Source organism: Cheilinus undulatus, linkage group 23, assembly GCF_018320785.1.
Source record: "Cheilinus undulatus linkage group 23, ASM1832078v1, whole genome shotgun sequence".
NCBI classification, from domain to species: Eukaryota; Metazoa; Chordata; class Actinopteri; order Labriformes; family Labridae; genus Cheilinus; species Cheilinus undulatus.
In genome coordinates this window covers 28,782,989-28,802,622 of record NC_054887.1, presented here as the reverse complement: position 1 = coordinate 28,802,622, position 19,634 = coordinate 28,782,989, and the positions used below count along the sequence as shown (strand labels likewise).

Here is a 19,634-nt window from a genome sequence, read left to right as displayed (position 1 = left end):
GGGCCAACCGAACCTTGGGGCGGGGCTAACTCCCCATGTGACATCATGAGGGGAAAATCTGAGAACGGCTTGTTTCAGCAGACATTTTCTGAAAGGTGGAGAAAGAGAGGGGGGTAGGGAACAGATTTTACTGATTCTTGGGGGGATTGTGGACAGGCCAGGGACACTGAAAGCCTGAAATGTTTTTCCATAATATGTGACCTTTAACACGAGGTGAAAATTTTGTGAATTCTGCCATAAAGTGACAATAAAAACTGTAGTTAAATGTCATTTAATTCAATATTAACTTTTGCCTGAGCATGTTTGGCCTAGTGTACAAATATCAGATGAATTATAGACCCAGTATGAAGCTACATGTTCAGTTATGCTGGATAATTAAATAGTGATTAACCCACAAGTTCAACAACTAAATAAATTCATACAGACCACCTGACTGCAGCAAAAACTCTAATACTGAGGATGCATATCAGGAAAAATCCTCAGATGAACAAACAAACCCAAATGACATGGAACAGGTAGGACAGGATCCTACTAAAGACGACAGAAAAGAGACACATTAAAAGAAAAGAGCGCCACCTACAGGAAGGAAACATTCACAGACAGTTGGTCAGTTGAGTGCCTACGTATGAAACCGAGTTTATCCCTCAGCGTCTTCTCTTTCATAAACGCTCTGGCCTTTCAAGAGAACTTCCTGCCTGTTCATGACAGAGTCTGATATTTTGTGTACAGAAGAATCATGTTTGTAAATGTTCAAATGTTCCAGTGGTACAGAATCAAGAACAGCAGTAAACACGGTCTCTTTCACACGCTTAGAGTGCTGCAGGAATGAGTCCAAAAACCTGGAAATGACTCCAAAACTCCCTCCCTTTGATATCATAAACTTCCGAATGCCAAAGAGCTAACTTTCTATTTTAAATCATAATTCCTAGAAATAATCCCACTGGCTCCGGTCTATTAGCACATAATCCATCATACCTGCAGCACTTTACTCCACTTTCAATCAGAAAACACTTTAGTGGAAGGAAACTTCATTCATTTACATTAAAATTATTTCTTAGGATGTTGAGTGGCATAAATGGAAAAGCCTTAATCGACTTTAAAATGTGCAAACTGTTGAATCAGATTTGTAAATTTAAATTAGAAACTCAAGTATTCAGTGATTCAGCTCAAACATGAGCTCTGTTAGAGCACCTTTTATTTAGAATTTTACAATTTTTAGGTCCAACTTTTTCTCTTGTTTTGTACATTTTTATGAATTTGAATCTTCTGCCTGACAGACATTTCAAACGTTTATTGTTATTATTATTATGAAGTTCCTAAAGGGAAAAAAGAAGCATCCTTTTAAAGAGTCAGGTAATTTAACCTAAAGTTAATTCCTTTGTTGAGTTAGCTCAGTGTTAGCTCTGTTATTGTTTAATTGTTGTATCTAATAACCTTTAAAGCTTGTTAAACTTTTAATTTGATCAAAGATCTTTCATCTATACAGCTGCACTGGAGCAGGAAGAAGAGACAAATCTGAGATTGTGAGAATAAAACTTTCAGAGAAAGAAGTCGTCATTTTAAGATAATTTAGTTAAACTTTGTTCCCAGAAATTTAGAACTTAATTTTATGACACCCCCCCCCCGAAAAATAACAAGTCTAAATCTGTCATTTTACAACTTTTTCCTCGGAATACAAAGAACCTTCCTAGAATTATATAACTTTTCCCAAAATTTAAAAACTGCATTCCAAAACACGATTTTACCCTCAAAATAATATGAAGACTTTCAGCTTAAACCCCCAAATATCACATTTTTATTGACAAATTAAAAAAACCTCTATTACTGGAATATTCTTGACTTTTTTCCCAAAATATAAAAGTATTTATTCCTGAAATATATGACCTTCCTCAGGAAATATTTTAATCTTATTCCCAAAAATCACTTTATTCATAAAGTATGAAAACTATATTCCCAAAATATGATAACCTTACTCCTGGGATGTGAAGACTTTTTCCCCAAAATTATGACAAAGTTGACCCAAAATATGACAGCTTTATTTACAAATTACAACACTTCTGTTCTGAAAATATAATTACTATTTTTCCAAATTATAAAGACTTTATTCCTGAAATACTTGGTCTTTCAGAAACATTTTAACTTTATTTCCAAAAAAAAAAAGTTTGTTATTACGAATTGTACCTTAAAACAAACAATTTTATTCTAAAATCATCACAATTTTATTCCTAAAATATGATTACTGTATTCTCAAAATATGTTGACTTTACTCCCTGAATGTGGAGGTTTTTTCCCAAATATAAAAATTGATTTACAAATTATAAAAAAAAAAAAACACCCCTGTTCTGTTAATATTATAACTTTACACCTGAAATATAAAGATTTTTTGTCCTTTATTCCTGAAATGACAAAATATTTAATTCCATTCTCAAAAAAACTGACTTCCTAAATTATTAAACTTTATTCCTGAAATATAACAATTTTATTCCTACATTTTTATAACTTAATTCCTAAAATATGACAGCTGTATTCCCAATATAAAATGACTTAACTGAATGTGAAGACCACTTTCCCTAAATTATTATAACTCCAAAATATGACAAACTTTATTCACAAATTACAAACACCTCGATGCCTAAAATATAAAGACTTTTTTCCCAAAATATTTCAATTTAATTTCCAAATTTTTACACCTTTACTCCTGAAAAATAACAATCTTATTCCTAATTCATGACTTTATTTCCAAATTGAATGTCTGTACTCCTGAAATATTAAGACTTTACTCCCAGTTTATTACCGCTTCTTTCCCAAAATGTTACATTATTTCAGAAATATTTTCACACATATATATATATATATATATATATATAAAATATGACTCCAATCCCTAAATGTGAGCCACTTTATTCCTGAAATGTATTGATTTCAAATCTTGTGATATCACAACATTATTCCTCATAATAGTAGGAATTTATCACTGACACTCTGTCAACACTACAACACAACACTATAATGTATGTCATATAAGTATGACAGCTTTGTAGAATAACGTTACTCTTTTAGCTACATTTCTGTTACATAACAGCTGTTTTTTGGTGATATTATAACTTGATTCCCTTAACAGTAAAACTTTATTCTATAAATCTCAGATTTTTTCTTTCATGTGACCCCTTATACCGTTATTTTGATTAAGAAAAGACAAAAAAATCTAGATTTGATACATTGTTACCAGTATTGTTTTTCCTCCAAACTTTAAGGGAATTTCTTTAATGACTGATCACAATCAAAGGAAAACATATTTAAATCCTTTTTGTTGCTTGGCCACAGACGTCTTTCTCGTTTTTCAAAGGTGTTTCAGTAAAAGCTGCCTTCTGCCAGTAAATCTGTGGTGATACATTCATGTAAGAGTCTAAATCTTTGCAGATAGTTACCATCCAACCAAAGACCTGATCAGACTTTAGAAGGATGAACTGAAATGTAAAAGTAAAAAGTCTTTCATGGTTAATCTGCAGCATGTATCCTCACTCAATGATCGTGTGAAATGTGAATTCTTTTCTTGCCGTTAAGTGAATCAGTAATTATTTTTAGATTTCTGCCTCTGCTATATGTGGTTCTCACAGCTCGTTCTTCCTCTCTTTGAAATCACAGCGACTGAATTTAAAGTTTCACGTGGGAACAAAAAAAAAGAAAAATCTCCACAGGACTGAAGACTTGGTGATTATTTTCCTCCTGAAGCCCATCACTTTGTTTCATTTCACTGATGCACTTTCCAATCTGTCCGGAACATTTTGTTTTTGGAGACTGTAGTTTTATTTTCAGAGCCGTTTTTGATGATGATGATGTATTTTAGGTTTATGTGTTTTTGTCCAAATAAAACTATTCTGAAAACAAAAACCTCCCAGATTCATGCTCCCTTTGTCGAACACCGTCTTTGAGCATCATTTACCATGCAACAATAAAAAGAGGAAAGAAATATCATTAGTCTATGTCTTATATATAATGAATAATAATAATATACAAGTATGAATATTTATTGTTGTATAATTTAAGCTTCCAGCATGCTATGTGAGTTAAAGTCATAGCTTCGCTATTGTTTTATGTGGTCTTCTCCATTGTTTTCTTTGTGCTTCACCGCCATATTAGTAGAGGCAGGTCTGCCACATAACAAGTAGACAAAAAATGCGTGTTTTCAAAATAACAAGCACAGGGTTAACATTACATTAATTTTAATGGATTGATGTATGATCCAGATTAAGGTATCACTGAGCACAGATATAATATGTGACGGCATAGACGTAATATACGCCGCATTGGCCAGTGGGCCGTATGTCATCGCCGCCGCCATTTTGCCAGAGGCATTCCTGCGCAAGATGCCTCACTCCTGTGCTGCATGGGGCTGACAAGATCGCGTGCATTGCATTTGTTTATTGAACGGTCTTGCCTCTGGCAATCTGGCGGACACATTGACGTATAGCAGCAGCGGGCAAACATAGTCAATGAGGCGTCTACGTATAGCCTATGATGTCTATGTGTGACGGGAGATTGACTGGCCGGACATCTACATCGCCGCCATGTTGCCAGAGGAAGGTCTGCTATGTAATGCAACACAAGTAGACAAGGAATATGCAAGTTTTTGGAATAAGAAGCTCAAACGATCAGATCAAATTGATTTTAATGAATCATTTATACTCAATTCCGTTTTGTATTGCGAAAACTTGCGTATTCCTTGTCTACTTGTATTGCATTACATAGCGGACCTGCCTCTGGCAACATGGCGGCGACAGCGACGTCTGGCCAGCCAGGCAAACTCCTGTTGCATATTATGTCTGTCTCAGTGGTACGGGAATTTGGATTATAAATAGATTCACTAAAATTAATGTAACGTAATCTCTGTGCTTGTTAGTCTGAAAACTCACAAATTTTTCGTCTACTTGTGTTTCCTTATGTCGCGGAACTGCCACACGAAGAAAACAACAAAGACGTTCAGTTTTTAAGTGACTTCCGGTATTAGAAGATGAGATATGGCTGCGACTTGGGCTGTGAAGTTGAGGTCTTCTGCTGCATCCAGGTTCTCTTGGTTTCAACAGACATCCCAGATAGTTGGGGTCAGCCATGTAGGTTTTAACCTGGTCTTGTTAACCAACAGATTGTGAAATTATTTTTTGATTTATGTAATTTTGAGAGTCCACAACCACTCCACTAACACTCTATTTTGTATAAAATATTTATTTTAAAATCTGCCAAACATTATTGTAGTAAATGTAAATGTACATTCCAGCAGTCACAGTAGGCGTAAAAAAGGAAAGTCACTTGTTTAATTCAGTGAGTGTCCCAGTTTTATTCTAGTTGAAGTGAAGAAGGTGGATCCAGTGTTTTTTTTTCTTCCAGTTAGTGGTGATTATTTTCATCTTCTCATTTAAAGTCCCAACAGGTTTTAAACTCCACACTTAGATGTGACTTAACTGAGTCAGTCAGCGTCCAAATCTGCTGAGTCGACACATCACAGGGAGTTTTACGTCAGACTGGTCTACCTTCTCCCATCTCTGCTGCACCTCAGAGGATGAAACGGGCCTCTGCTTTTTGGATAGGATGGTTTATAAAGAGAAAGGAGTGTTAAGAATCACCTTTACAGCTCTAATCATTCAGAAGTACCTTGTACTGGAGCACACTTGTGTTCAGATTTTCCTGGACCGTGCCCGAGACCAGCTCACCTCACAGAATCAGGCATGGTCCTCGAGTACAGTACCCTCTTATGTGAAAATATATTAGGTTAGCAAAAAATGGCACAAATTGCTAGTCTGCAGTGAGACGTCTGTATCTGCTGCCCATTTCTGACTGCCTCTAGTGGTATGATGCAACATTCGCCAGACAGCAGGACACACCCACCATCAGCAGTCTGAAGTGCATTGTGGGTAATGTTTCTCTATTTTAACTGGAAGGGTGTCAAAATTTTCCTGTCATGCTGTATCAGTTCTGACTCATCTTGAGGAGAAAAAAAATCATCCTTGAGTTTTATTTACTCTAATTTAACTTCACATCATTTTAGGAGTTCCCTACATTAATCGAGCATCATTCTGTGAAATCTGTCCTAATTTTTTTCAGGTTTTCTGGCACTAGATGGCACTATTATTCCCCATCTTTGAGAGTGTGATATCACTGTTCTTCTCTCAGGTAATAACAGGAAGCCAGAGTCCGACCTGAAACCAGGATATCCATGTTTGGTCCGTGCCATTTCTATTTATCCAAAGATAATAAAGAAAACTCATACTTTCAGTTTTTACACTCAGCTGTAGTTCTTCATCAGCTCTCCCAAACGTCCAACACAGGTAGGAAAGGTAGGTCAGTGCTGCCCAGGTACGTCCGCCCTCGGTGCTGGAAGACGTCACTGATGGCCCACGTCAGACGGCCTTCAGGATCATGCAGCGTCCCAATGATGTGACCATCCGATCCCAGCTCCAGGACCAGAGCGTAACGAGGAAGGAGGACGTTATACCAGCTCAGAGGAATCACCTGAAGACAAAAACATTCACTGTTATACTGCAGACATATTTTAGCTCCTAGTACATCCTTTTAAGGCGAACAGAAACCTCTTGTTATCCCAGGCAGATTGTTTTAAATAAAGTTCTTCAGCCGGCGTCACCTTGGCTGAAAAGTTCACCTAAAGTTCAGGCGTTTTTTTTTCTCCCAAATGTCTGAGTGAAAGAGCAGAGAGTCCAGCTCCTGTGTGATGAATGTGTGAGTGGGTGTGGGGTCCTGCCCTTGTCCTGTCACATTTCACACTCTCTCATCCTGGAACAAAGCCTGTTATTCTACACTGACAGACAGACAAAATAATCATGAGTCACGCAGCGCTTCAGCATGAGGAAATGCATCATGGGAAAGAAGATTTGGTTATGAGCTCAGATAAAACTGCTCCTCTGTGCTGCCTAAAACTATGTTTAAGTATCAGGATCTGCAGCATGAAACAGTCAGTGTTTTAAAGCTGAAAATGTTTGGATTTAATATGAAGTACGGAATAATAAACAACTTTTTTTTTAGCATATTTCTGTAATAAACTAAATCTATATTAAAATTCTGCTACTAAAACACACAGACCTTTTCTATACACTGCATTAACAGAAATTTACAACCTCATTTCCAAAAAAGTTGGGGCACTGTGTAAAATGTAAACAAACAGAATGCAAGACTTTCAAATCTCATAAATCATATTTTATTCACAAACATGTCAACCGAGACATGTTAAAACTGAGACATTTTACCATTTAGTGAAAAAATATGAGCTCATTTTAAATTTGATGCAAGATTTTAACAATGTTCCTGTCAGTGAAATGCCTGCAGAGACTAAGACTGGCTTCTTTGTTTGAATTAATTCATAAAAATCTAAATAAGTTCTGATCAACTTTAACATCTGATGTTACACTACAACTTGTATTTCTCCAGACAATAAAATGATAAAACCCACATCTGATAGAGATGCCAGTAAGAAGTCTTAAAAACTCACACACCTTTGCCAGGAAGCGTTTGACGGCGGGGTACGGAGCAATCAGATCCAGGAATGGGGGCATGAGCTTCCGGAACCTTGTGGTTGTTATGCCAACCAGGAATGTTCCGTGGTCGCTTCGGCGGATGTTGTCAGGATAGCCGATCATGTTGTCAAGGATGATCTCTTTGGTCCCAGCCTTCGGACCCTTCAGCCAAAATCTGACCAGAGGACAGAGACATTAAGAATCAGATTTAACACTAAATGTATTTATTATGGTTACGTATTTATCTGTACGTTTGTGTACTTGAGGATCCGTCCAATGCTGGTCTCCGCCAGCAGCAGGAAGGTTTCATCCGGAGACAGAGCGATGCCGTTGGGCATGTAGAGAGAATCCAGCAGCACCTTCACACTTCCTGTTTGAGGATCGAAGGAGAGAAGACGACCAAGGCTGTTCAGCTCGATCACCTAGAACACAGAAACAAACACCAGTTTAGCTTTTCTTCTGATTTATCTCTGAGTCATTCAGCTTTCAGCTCAGTTTTACTTATTTTGGGTTTGTTTGGAAAGTCTTTGGGTTAAATTCAGCTTAGCTTAGTAAAATATTTAGTTTAACTCTCTTATCTTTGTATGGAGTAACAGCACCATTGTGCTATTGGTTAATCAGCCAAATCTAAACATGGTTTCATTCCTTTTTGTGTGTTGTGCTAGGTCTGATTTAGTACCTCTATAAACCAGACAATTAAGATTAAAAATGCTTAACTAAAGAAAACAATGTAACTTCTAGGCTTTAATGTTAACATAGGTGAAACTTAAAACTTAGCTGCCAGGATTTTCATTTTTGTATAAAATCAGACATCTCCTTCAAAAGTTTCTGAAAAATCTGTTCTTTCTTTGGTGGAAAAGTTTTTAAATTCATGTCAACACAAGCGTCTCCTCTCCTCTTGTCAGCAGTACTCAGCAGCATTTCCTGATCTGAATGGACTCTTAATTTTCTCTCAGAGCCTCTTAGAGAAAAAGAACAAGTGCGTCCTCTTTGGCGTTTTTGTCCCATGGTTGGCAAGCAACGCTGAAAAGCCCGAACAGACTCTGTTTACATCAGCTTCCTTTTGCTTGGTCATATTTTAGAAGAGCCAACAATTTCCTGGAGCAGCCAGGAACCTTTTTTTCTGTTTTTAAAGGTGCTTCCTGTAGCAAATAAGGATCATTCATAGATGCCGTTCAGATTTGTTTTGTATCATTTCACCTCCAGTTTGACGTGTCTGCGTCCCCATCGACCGGACGAGTCTGTGAAATAAATCATCCCGGTTTGTGGGGAAATCTCCAGACCGTTCAGGAAGGCAAACGGGACGCTGTCAGCACCTGGGAAACAAAAAAAGAGGGTTACAGGAATAAAAAACAGATTTATTGAGGAAGCAAGCCATCAAACACTACACACAAAGGTTTATACCCTGTGAGTTAGCAAGCAGCAGAGTCTTTTCTCCAGTTTTTGGGTCGACGCTGTGCAGACCGAAGTAAGAGTCTGCGACAATCAGCTGACCATGACGGTCCAGACGAACGCCGTGAGGGCGACCACAGACGGGCTCGAAGTCTGTGCTGCTGCCTGGAGATGCAGAGAGGAGACGCTGTCAAAAATCAGTGGATAGAGGAAGGATGCAGTCCTCCTAAGAAAACATAAACAAGATGAAGAAGCAAAGGAGAAAAATAAAAACACAAACCACATTCTGGTAGATTCTGTCCCATGTGTGTGATGAGGGTGAGGCTGTCGTCTGGGCCGATCCTCCACAGCTTCCCGTCAACCGTTCCTGTGTACACGTTACCTGAGACAGACATAAACACAGCTAAAACATGCAGCTTTAGAACGTCGCTGAAGAGTCGCAGCAGTCTGGACTGAGCCAATGCAGCTAGAATTAAGCCATCTGATGCAGTCACAAGCAATTCAGCTTATAAAGTCGCAGACAGCCAGTTTAAGAACGATGAAAGCACATAAATGTGAGAGAGGGAAACACAAGTCTTGTTTTGTAAGGCTACACACACCAATTTGTTGGATAAAGTCATGCCATTAATGGTCGAAATCATTAAATCCATCTTTATTTATTGATCATCATGATCATATAAACACAAACGTACTTTGCTAGCTCAGTCTTGTTGTACTGAAGATATCTGCTAAGAAGAATACGTTTTCCATGGACAAATTTAGCTCCTGCCGCCTTTAATATCTCGTGGATTTTCTCATAAAGTGCAGTGCTATATTTCTACTTCTCTTTTTCCCATTATCTGCTTTTTGGAAATGAAGCATTAGTCTACATCTGTCTCTTTAAAGTTTTAACAGAAATTCAGTCCTTCAAACTCATTATATGAACAGCTGATGGAGGAGATAGGAGAGTCAACGGGCTCAGGTTTACATCTGATAAATTAGATACATATGTCCATGGAAAATGAGTGATTCTCACCAGATGTCTTCTGATCTAGCAAAGCTTTCTTGTGTTTATATTTCACCCTAACTGTGTTAATTTTGTTTTAGACTAAGACTAACAAAAATAGATCTGTGATGACTAAAACTGACTAAAATGTAATGTAGTTAGGACATTCAAAATGTGTGATATTTCTCTACTGTGGGTAAATCTGTTAAAGAGCAATGCATCTGTAGCTATTCTGCCTCTCAGCTGTAGAAAGCAGGGACCCCAGGTCTGGCAGAGTGCAGAGAACACACTACCATGATTTGGTACCAGATTTAGGCAAGAAAATAAATGCTTGGACTTAAAGTAAAGATTGAAATGTAAGGACTTTTTATGGACTAAAACTAAAAAGGATAGAAATGACTAAAATGTGACTAAAATTAAAATGCATTTCATTTAAAGACTAAAACTAAGACTAAAATTTAAAATAGCTGCCAAAATTAACACTGCACCCTAGGATGGTGATGACAAGGAAGACTTCCATGCACATACAGGAGATTTATCATGATGACACAATCTCATGAAAAACAGTGAATGTGCAGTGCTGTCCCTGTTGAGTCAGATTTATTGTGCAGTAACTGAAGAAAAATAAATTACTTTAAAGTAGCCTAAGTGACCATGAGAGTCGTTGCCATGGAAACGATGCATCATCTCCGTCAGTCTCAACGGTGTGAACTAGGAAGCGTTTGGAACTTCATAGGTTTCAGCTCATCTCGTCACAAATCTTTCATCTGAACTCGGCTTAGGAGTTTTCTTTCATGTCAGACAAGTAGAACCACATCAAATTCCCTCACCCTCCTCGTCTGCTGTGAAGGATTCTGGTCCGTGTAGTTTCCCGGTAAACAGCCTGCGGCCCGTCTGCAGCCGAGTGTTTACAGCCAGTGGGCCCTCGAGGAGCGGAGGAGGCCCCTTAAGTCTGGAGGGACAAATTAGCATTTTAAAAACAACAGAAAAAACAAAATTCTTCATTCTTTAAAGCTCAAATTACACTTAGAATAAGTATTTACATGTTTGATCCTTATTCTCGCTATTTATTTAAACATATAAATATTTTATAGAACATTAGTTAGTGTCTACTGTTATTGTGCAACATGCTTCTATAAGTCTTTGTGTTGTTGTTGTGTACTTACATGTGTGGTTTGGGGTCTATTGGAGAAGGCAGGAGGTAAACTCCAACAGCTACAGCCAGCAGAGCTGCTAATAATGATCGTCTACCAAACCTGACAGAAGAAAAAGCCGTTATTATCCGTTTTGTAGTGATTCTGTAAGATTTTTGCAACTTTAAGTACAAACTGCATTGACCATGTTAATGCCATGAACTTAACAACAGAACAAATACATAACTATATACCAGTGATACTCAACGTGTTCTTGAGCCACATGTGGCTCTTTTGTGATGGCTGTGATGGATGACATATTCCCCAGAAAATCTTAAAAATGGAAACTTTGACCTCAGAAATAAACCATTTATTATCACATTAATCAGTCTGTTTCCCACACTTAAACAGTAGGTTTTAATGGTCAAACTTAATTGTCAACCTTTATTTTTTCTCTATTTCCATTGCCCTTATTTGCAATTTTTTAGCCCATCTTTACCACTTCTTGTAGCAACTTTTCAACCATTATTGCCACTTTTATCCCATTTTTGCCATTTTTCATCAGTCTTAGCTACTTTTATCCTGCTTCATCACAATTTTCCACCCATTTAAGCTACCTTTTTGCCATAAAATGCAACTTTATCTCAATTTTTCCCATCTTTTTACATCATTTTTCCCTATTTTAATAATTTTTCACTCATTTTCTGCAGCTTTTTCACCACATGTAACTCATTTTTTGTGACTTTGCACCCATTTTTGCCTCTTTTCACCCAGTTTTCTCCATTGTATGCTTATTTTGCCTCCTTTCCCCTTATTTTTTGCCACTTTTTTGCTGCTTTTTGACCATTTTTGCCACCCATTTTCACAGCTTTTCACCATTTAGACCTCTTGCAAAGGCATTTTTTAAAACATTTTGGCTCTTTGGTTGAGCAGGGTTGAGTAACGCTGCCTATATACATATAAAGGTCAAATATCTATGAAAAGCAACTTTTTTGATTCACAGTTTATCCTAATTTTAGTCTTACATTCTGCAGTCTGAGGGGTCTTTCAGAGCTACAAAACTACAGGGTTCTGTTGTCTGACATTTGCACTTCTAGCCTGCAGTTAATAAGTCATCAGCAGAGCTGCGTGGCATGCTGAGATGAACTTTGACACATGAAGATGTTTCAGAGCTACAATATGTAACACTTAAGGCTGGTTACAAAACTGAGACTGAATCAGATCGATGCTAAATAAATAACCAAGGCTGTAGTGTGCTCACTGCATGTGTTTGCTCATTCTTTAAATGTGAAGTAATCCTCAGGAGATCAGTTCAATTCTGCAGCCCCTCCTGCTGCATTTGTGCAAGTCTGCATGATTCTTTCCTTTATTTGGTTCAATCTAGAGCCTCCAACGACACAGCTGAAGGATGTTTTCACTGACTGATACATGCAAAATTCAAAGCATGAATCATTTCATCACAAGGTGATGATAAACCAAAAACTACTTGTGGCTTCATTTTGTTGTTTTTTGTCAAATCTGGAGTTAGTTAACACTGCTGAGATGTCATGCTGAGGTTTGCTGCTTCAGCAGGTTGAGGTTGATGTACTGCTGACTGATGATGGAGGAAGAGGACAGAAAAATGCAAAAATCACCCTCCTGGTTTGACCTTTACCTGCACAGGAAGCTGATTTACACTGTTGTTTTCACCAGCTGAAGCTCTGCAGTGACACTTAAGTTCTTCATACGTCTGAATCCTTTCAAATGCAAGCTTTTAACGTGGAGCCTTGAACCTCAGACATAAACCAAACTTCCTTCTTAAAAGTACAAAAGCTTGTTTATTTGTCTGATTCTTTTTTCTACAGTGTAGGCCGCAGCATGTTGGTGCAGAAACTCAGACAAGTATTGTGTTGCATCTAAGGCTTAAAAAAACAAGAATCTGAAACTGGATCCTGACGCGGTCAGGAAGCCAGATCTGGTGTGATATGATCAGGTCATACAAAGACCTGGAACAGTCTGGACCAGCTGCAGGCGAAGAAGCAGAGACTGAAGATGTCTATTGTTTTAGTCAAATGTAAACTTCACGCTGCACTAGGGCTGGGTGATAAGAAGCAAAAATAATACCTCAGTGATTCTGAGCTCAGGGCAAAAAACACAATATAACAAAATATTTCTCTGTGAAGAAATGTGCTAGCATCCTGGCTAACAGTTCCCTCATTTAGGAGCTAAAAATTGTGTTAAGCTATTATTGGGTTCTGATGCTCAAATTATTCATTGATGCAATTTTTTAACCCCTCCTTATCACTGATTCCACCCATTGTTGCCAAATTTGTTTCCCCATTAGGCCTATAATTCCTTTTGTTGACCAACTTTTGCTACTTTTTGACCTTTCCACTACTTAAGCCACTCATTTTTGCCACTTTTTAACTTTTTTTCACCATTCCTGCAACCTTTTTGCCAATGGTAACCCTTATTTGTCAATTTTAACATTTTTTTGCCTTTTTAGGGTTAGGGTTAGGGTCCAATTTATGCCACTGTTAACCCACCTTGACTATTTTTGCCTAACTTGTGGATGTCCCAAGGGCCCAAAAACTGTCAGTCTCTGGGTGTATTACCAGGGGAGAAAAGTCCAGCTCAAAACAAATTCTGTTGAGTTTGACCTTGACTGCTGAACGACACACATGTGCCAACATATGTTGAGACTGAATCCCCTCCCCCAGGTTGTAGCACACTAGGCCCTGTTATTGTGACAGCTGTTGAGCAAGATCAGATTTCTGTTATGATTCTGACACCCCATGAGTGCCACAGCGACCCCATCCTGTCGCTCTGTTTCTATTTCCCTTCCTGTTTCATGTTAACATAGACGAGAACAAAGACTGATGGAGATGACAAGGTACCAGGAGTGTCAGACAGAAAGATTTTCTTGTTTTTTTGTTTTTTTTTTCACTTAACAGAACTTTTTGGCTTGATATACAAAGTGGAGATAGTTGTCCATTTAAAATATAAAGTTATCAGAAGATCGTCAAGAAAAAGCACCACACTCCCAATTATCTGGATTCAAAATAAAAGCAGTAGATGTCTTATATTTTAAAAGGGGAGACTGAAAGCTGCACATCGAAAGCTGCACAGTGCAATGCAATATTAGAAGCTCTTATGCTTCACAGGCCTGGCCCACAGGTTTTTTTAAAAACTGAGGATTTTCGGTGCAGAAACTCTATTTAGAGTGCTTATGTGTTGACATGTAAAACCGTTTTAAGCATCTAATGTCACACTTTCCACTGGTTTCTCCGGTTTAATGTCACTGGTGTGCAGCAGTGGATGTATCCAGACTTGTGCTGGTGCTAACTGGACTTTTCACATGCTTACACGTGCACACGTTTTTGCTCTTTCACTTAATGAACAGAGGCGACTGAACAGACTATGGAGGTCACTGCTGCTTCATACAACACTCTAAAGACACAAATCCCACCGCCAGCGTCAGCAGTTTGGGACAAGACCAGGCACAGGCTGGTGGGGCAGTTTTTAAAAATGAAAAGGTCAGTGTGGAGCGGTGGTTTTAAACATTTTTTTGCCCAAGGCACATCATAGATGAAGCCAAATTTTCAATGCATGCCATATTAACATCCATGCAAAACAGCCAATTTAATGTGTTACAGTAACTTTAGATTTCATACTAATGCATGTTTGCACTAATTCCCACAGCACACCTAGACCTGCTAAAAGCTGCTTCACCCACACAGTGAAGGAGACAGACTGCAGACATGGCATGTACTTTACAGCACATACACAGCAGTGTGTTTTTTTATTTTGTTTTCATGCCACTGATGATGTCTGAGAATGTAGGGCAGGGGTCACCAACTACTCGCCAGATTTTGTCTTGACAGTAGCTGGAGGCCAGGCTTTCAAATGAACTAAAAAATATATATTTGGTCACATGGACCTGACAGGTGTATCAGGCTGACCACGCCCCCTGCCTCCCGATGGTCTCTGAAGGAGAGAGAGAGCCCCAAATGTGGAGCATGAGAATGAGAGCATGAACGTCCCCTTGTCCCAGTCAACGGTGTCTTTGTCCCAATTCCTATTGCCTCTGATCCAGCATTTGTGTTTGTTTTTCTCCAATCCAACAATGCTAGCGTTTCCCAGTTCATAATGTGTTTTTTTTTCTTTTGGGGTGGTCTGATATTGAGATTTTCCTGTTCTTTCTATTTCTTTTTCTGTTCTTGTTCTTGATATTAGCCAAAAACAATATCGTGCATCCATATTAGGGCTTGGCAATTAACCGCAAATGGCCTGCTACAATTTACAAATCCCAGAAGTTGCAATATTTCTTTCACTTGGAATGTGTCAAAATACCAGTTGAATTGAAACATTCAAATGTAATTTATTTTAAAATGTTTTACAAAAATCCTTTTCTTGTTTTATGTTTGTTTTCTTTATCAAAACAAGTGACATAAAAAGGATAACCCCATACAATAAAGCAATTGATAAAAAAAAATGCAATATAAGCAAAAATAATTGCAATTATATATTTTTTAATCGTTCTGCCCTAGTTTATTCTATCTAATATTGATGATACCAATTACCAGCTCCCACAGCCAATCACAGCTCTCTATTTAAATATGTACTTCTCACTAATTCCTGCTTCAGTAATGCCGATGCACCACACTGCTGCTGGCAAAGCTTTACCTCCTCCACCCCAGCCTCCTCCTTTATAGATTAAAGCTTGTTGCACCCTCATATTCTCTATTTTCAAATATCAGGTGTTTCAAAATGACCAAATATCCATTATTCTTTTTAAAAGTCATATAAAAAGCGAAGAAACGTCATGAAATTTATTCATATTTTCACTGAGTACTGTATAAATTGAACAAATATGTAAAAAGAGAGGGTTAAATGATAATTTCCCATTAAGAATGAACATTTTTTAAGATTTTGTTGGCCAATAAGCTTTTATGGTTAGTGGTTCTTTTTAATGAGCATTTATTTTCCAAATCAGCATACAATCTATAAATACTGTCTTATCTCTTTTAGAATAAACATCGATGTAAATATTTATAATTCGCTAATTTTCCCAGCCCTATGCTAACCTCCTCACAGCTGTCTATCTGATTAGCTAAACTTGCGTCTAATAACACCTGCACCATCTGTTGACGTTTTATTAGGAAAATAAGAGACTTTTGGTTAATTTTAACCGGGACTACAAACTAGTCTTTAGCTTAAAAAATGCATTCATTACTGTTTTAGCAATACTGCAGCGTCTACATGAATATTTATGAGATTTATTAGCTCGGTTTGGCGGAGCAGAGACATTCAGGCGTTCACTGTCAGATAAAACTGAACATACCGCAGGTGCTGCGGAGTTTTTATTGTGTGAGTAAAAAGTTAAAAAGCCTCAAACTTACATTGTTCAGTGTTTGGTCGGTGTCTCGTCTTCCTGCTGGATCAAACAGGTCCGAGTGAACTTCAGACAGCGGTGAATGAGTTTGAGTTGTTAGGCGGAGGACAGGCTGTGGAGCTAGCTTAGTTTTTAATAGAACATCCGGTGAGCTCCTTCAAAATAAAAGTCAGGAAACATGTTTCTGACCCATGTGTTCGTCTAGAACGGAAATCTTTTTGACACCGTCTAAATAAATATTCCAGGCACAAGCGTTTCCCTGTTTAAGTATGGTGGCCTTTAAGGTCAAAAGCAAAAACAATTCTTTAAATTTTATAAGCTATCACGAAACACAATTTGTATTCATTTTTATTTATTTTTATTTTATATATATATATATATATATATATATATATTTCAAAACAAATGCCTAGTTCGTAGACACATTAATGTAACAAGAAAGTGTTTGCATCATCAAAAAGTACAATCAGTGAGCCACCAGCATTTATCTTCTTTAAATAGGCATCTGCTAAGTCACTTCTATTTTCAGATCTAATATTAACCTTTTACAATTTACATTGTGACTCCATAACCCCTCTCTTGGTAATGTTAATACAGCATAGTGACCTGGCTTTCTCCAAGATAAGTGTTTCAATCACTCTAAAGTTACAGAAGGGACATAAATGCCTAAAAAGTAAACAGTGGCAGGTGAAACAGTGATGTAATGGCTAAAACTGTTTCCTTGCAGAGTGCAGGTTCAGGTTTTAAACACAGCTGGGCCCTCTTGTAAACAGCTGGTGTGTTGTAGCTTTGTCCAAACCGAGCAAAATCAAGATTTTGAACCACTCTGTGGCAACGGCATAGTCTGTTTTGTTCCAGTTTGACTCAGCAATTTTTTTTAGACTTTTGTGATCAGTGCTCCATGTTAGATATGCTGAGCTTTTATTTTGAAGGCAGCCCTGTCAGGCTCTCTGCTGCAGCTTCACACATGTTGTTAGAGCGTTTTAGTTTGTTTGAGACATAAAGGGGGGAGATGGGGGAGGCTGGTGGGGGTTTCCCTCTTGTTGAGTGAGGTAACTTGAGCCGGGGTCAACCAGAGGACACGAGGAGGGGCAGCAGGGTCTGAGTCAGACTGTGGAGCTGCCATAATACTGACGACACCACTACACGTTAAAACACAGTAAATAACAGTGACAGATTTAATAAAGACTGATGACTGGCAGAGATAAACACCAACACTGCTGTCTTACGGTTTAATAAGACGCCACAGTTAGAGCCAACAGAGACAGCATGTCTGTATAGTCTTGTCTGGTCTGATAACAGTAAGAGTCTTTGGCTGCTAGACTGGCTCAGTGGAGGAGACACTGTGGAAGCACTAGGAGTCAACATGCACGTGATGTGAGTTTGTTAGTGCAGGAGAGAGCACTCTTAAAGACAAGGCCCTGTACAAACATGAATAAATCAGATTTATTGGCCTATAAGTGTTTGGTGCATGTCTTTCTTGACTTTCTTTTCCCAGATTTCCTGTCTCTCTTCAGCCGTACAATCAAGAAAAGGTCAAAAATTCCCCAAATTTTTCTAAAAGTGACTTAGCAGACTGCCTTACATGAGGAAAGGCCACATTTGGAAATGATTCAAAGCGAAACATGAAGCCAAAATAAACCTGTCTGACTACAGCGAGAACTGTAACACAAAACTAAATCTACCTGTCCTAAAAGTTTGTTTTTTGTCTTCAGATCCTCGTCTAACTCCATAAAGTTCCTGCTGCAGTCCGAGGTCCCAGACCTAGCTCAAAAAGTCAAAATTCACCTTAATTTTTTCTAGAATATGGCTTTTATTGACTTCAATCTTTAAATTACAGATTGGTGTATTTGCAGGATCAGATTCAGTGTTATCCTTCTCTGAACTTAAAGAAAAGCTTTAAAAAAAAACAGGACAATGAATTTGAATATTTTGCACCTCAGGTGTAAAAATAAAACCTGTGATCTTCTTAAAATCACGTGTAGAACAGAGTTTGAGTTTTTGAGTTTGGATTCTGTCGAAGGATTTACCATGCGAGATAAACCCTGAATGAATCACAAAGCCTCTGTCATCTATGATGAGCCGCTGCAAACAACTAAAACAGCTTAACTTAATACAAATTCAAAAGCAAGATAGCAGAAGAGCTAGAATTTAAGCCAGTCTTGAGGTCGTTTGGTCCATGATACTATTTTATAACATTTTTTCCATCAGATATATTAAATGTGTAAAGTGTAAATCCTCCTTTTTCTCCTCATGTATTTTCTCATTATCTTTCCTTTTCAGCTGCTGACATTAAAATGAGAGGCAAGAAGCAAACAGCACCCTCTGCTGGTCAAACAAGATTACTGCAGTATACATATTTAGTCAAACTGACTTAAATTGTCCAGATTTCACTGATTTTTTTTTAAAGTAGTTAGGCATTGATTCTTAACTTTTTTTCCCTTGTATGTTAGAAAGCTGGACACATTCATGGGAGCAATCTCACATGCTGTCAGCAGGTCTAGAGGGCTGTGCACTGCAGCAAAACTCTGGTCAGTATGAGACAAGAGGGCAGAGGTCAAGCAGGAATAGTATAACTGTGGGTTATTTTGCCTTTTGGGGCTGACCTGCTGTCACTTTGACATGATTCCATGATTTTATTGCTTCCATGATGGGTGAGTACATTATAAAGTTAAACGGTTCATGTTTGCTATAAATGTTGTGAGCTTTCATGTAAATTTCTGTGGCTTTTAATCTCAAAAATTAACTCCACTTCATCAATGGAACTGTTGTAGCTCTGATGACCTCCTGATGACCTTTTGCTTGTGTTTAATGATTAGACGTATTGTTGACAGAGTGATGATTTACTGTCAGGAGTCCGTGCATTGTGTTGTATTTTTTAAAGTTGACTGGTTACCTAGAATATTTTTCTGGCTGTTTGGATCGATCTGCTCTATGTGGATTGATGCGGTTTGGAAGCTCAAAATAGACCTAAAAAAAAAAAAAGAAAATAACATCGGTGTTTCAGTTCATCTTGCGACCGTGTAAACTGGTGACTTTTTGTTGCATCTTTGTATTCAATTAGTTTTTCATTAATGACATTTCCATTGAAGATATTTTGACATTATAATGAAACAAAGACATTCACGAAGACCCTTTCTGTTTTCATCAGCTGCTGCCTTCATGCACACAGTTGGCTGACTGTCACTAATTAACATGATAACTTAATGAGCTGAAACACCAGGAGT

General features: G+C 37.9%; 1 protein-coding gene across 1 annotated transcript; it reads right to left on the bottom strand.

The window, feature by feature from the left end:
- Positions 1-43: 43 nt before the first annotated feature.
- zgc:194209 (uncharacterized protein LOC570908 homolog) lies at positions 44-16,511 on the bottom strand. The gene is made up of 9 exons (XM_041780329.1): positions 16,415-16,511; positions 11,067-11,156; positions 10,731-10,852; positions 9,196-9,297; positions 8,928-9,080; positions 8,724-8,839; positions 7,785-7,945; positions 7,503-7,698; positions 44-6,507 (listed from the first exon to the last, which is right to left on the bottom strand). Coding segments are annotated over exons 1-9 (1,152 nt in total). The 5' UTR covers positions 16,417-16,511; the 3' UTR covers positions 44-6,297.
- Positions 16,512-19,634: the final 3,123 nt, after the last annotated feature.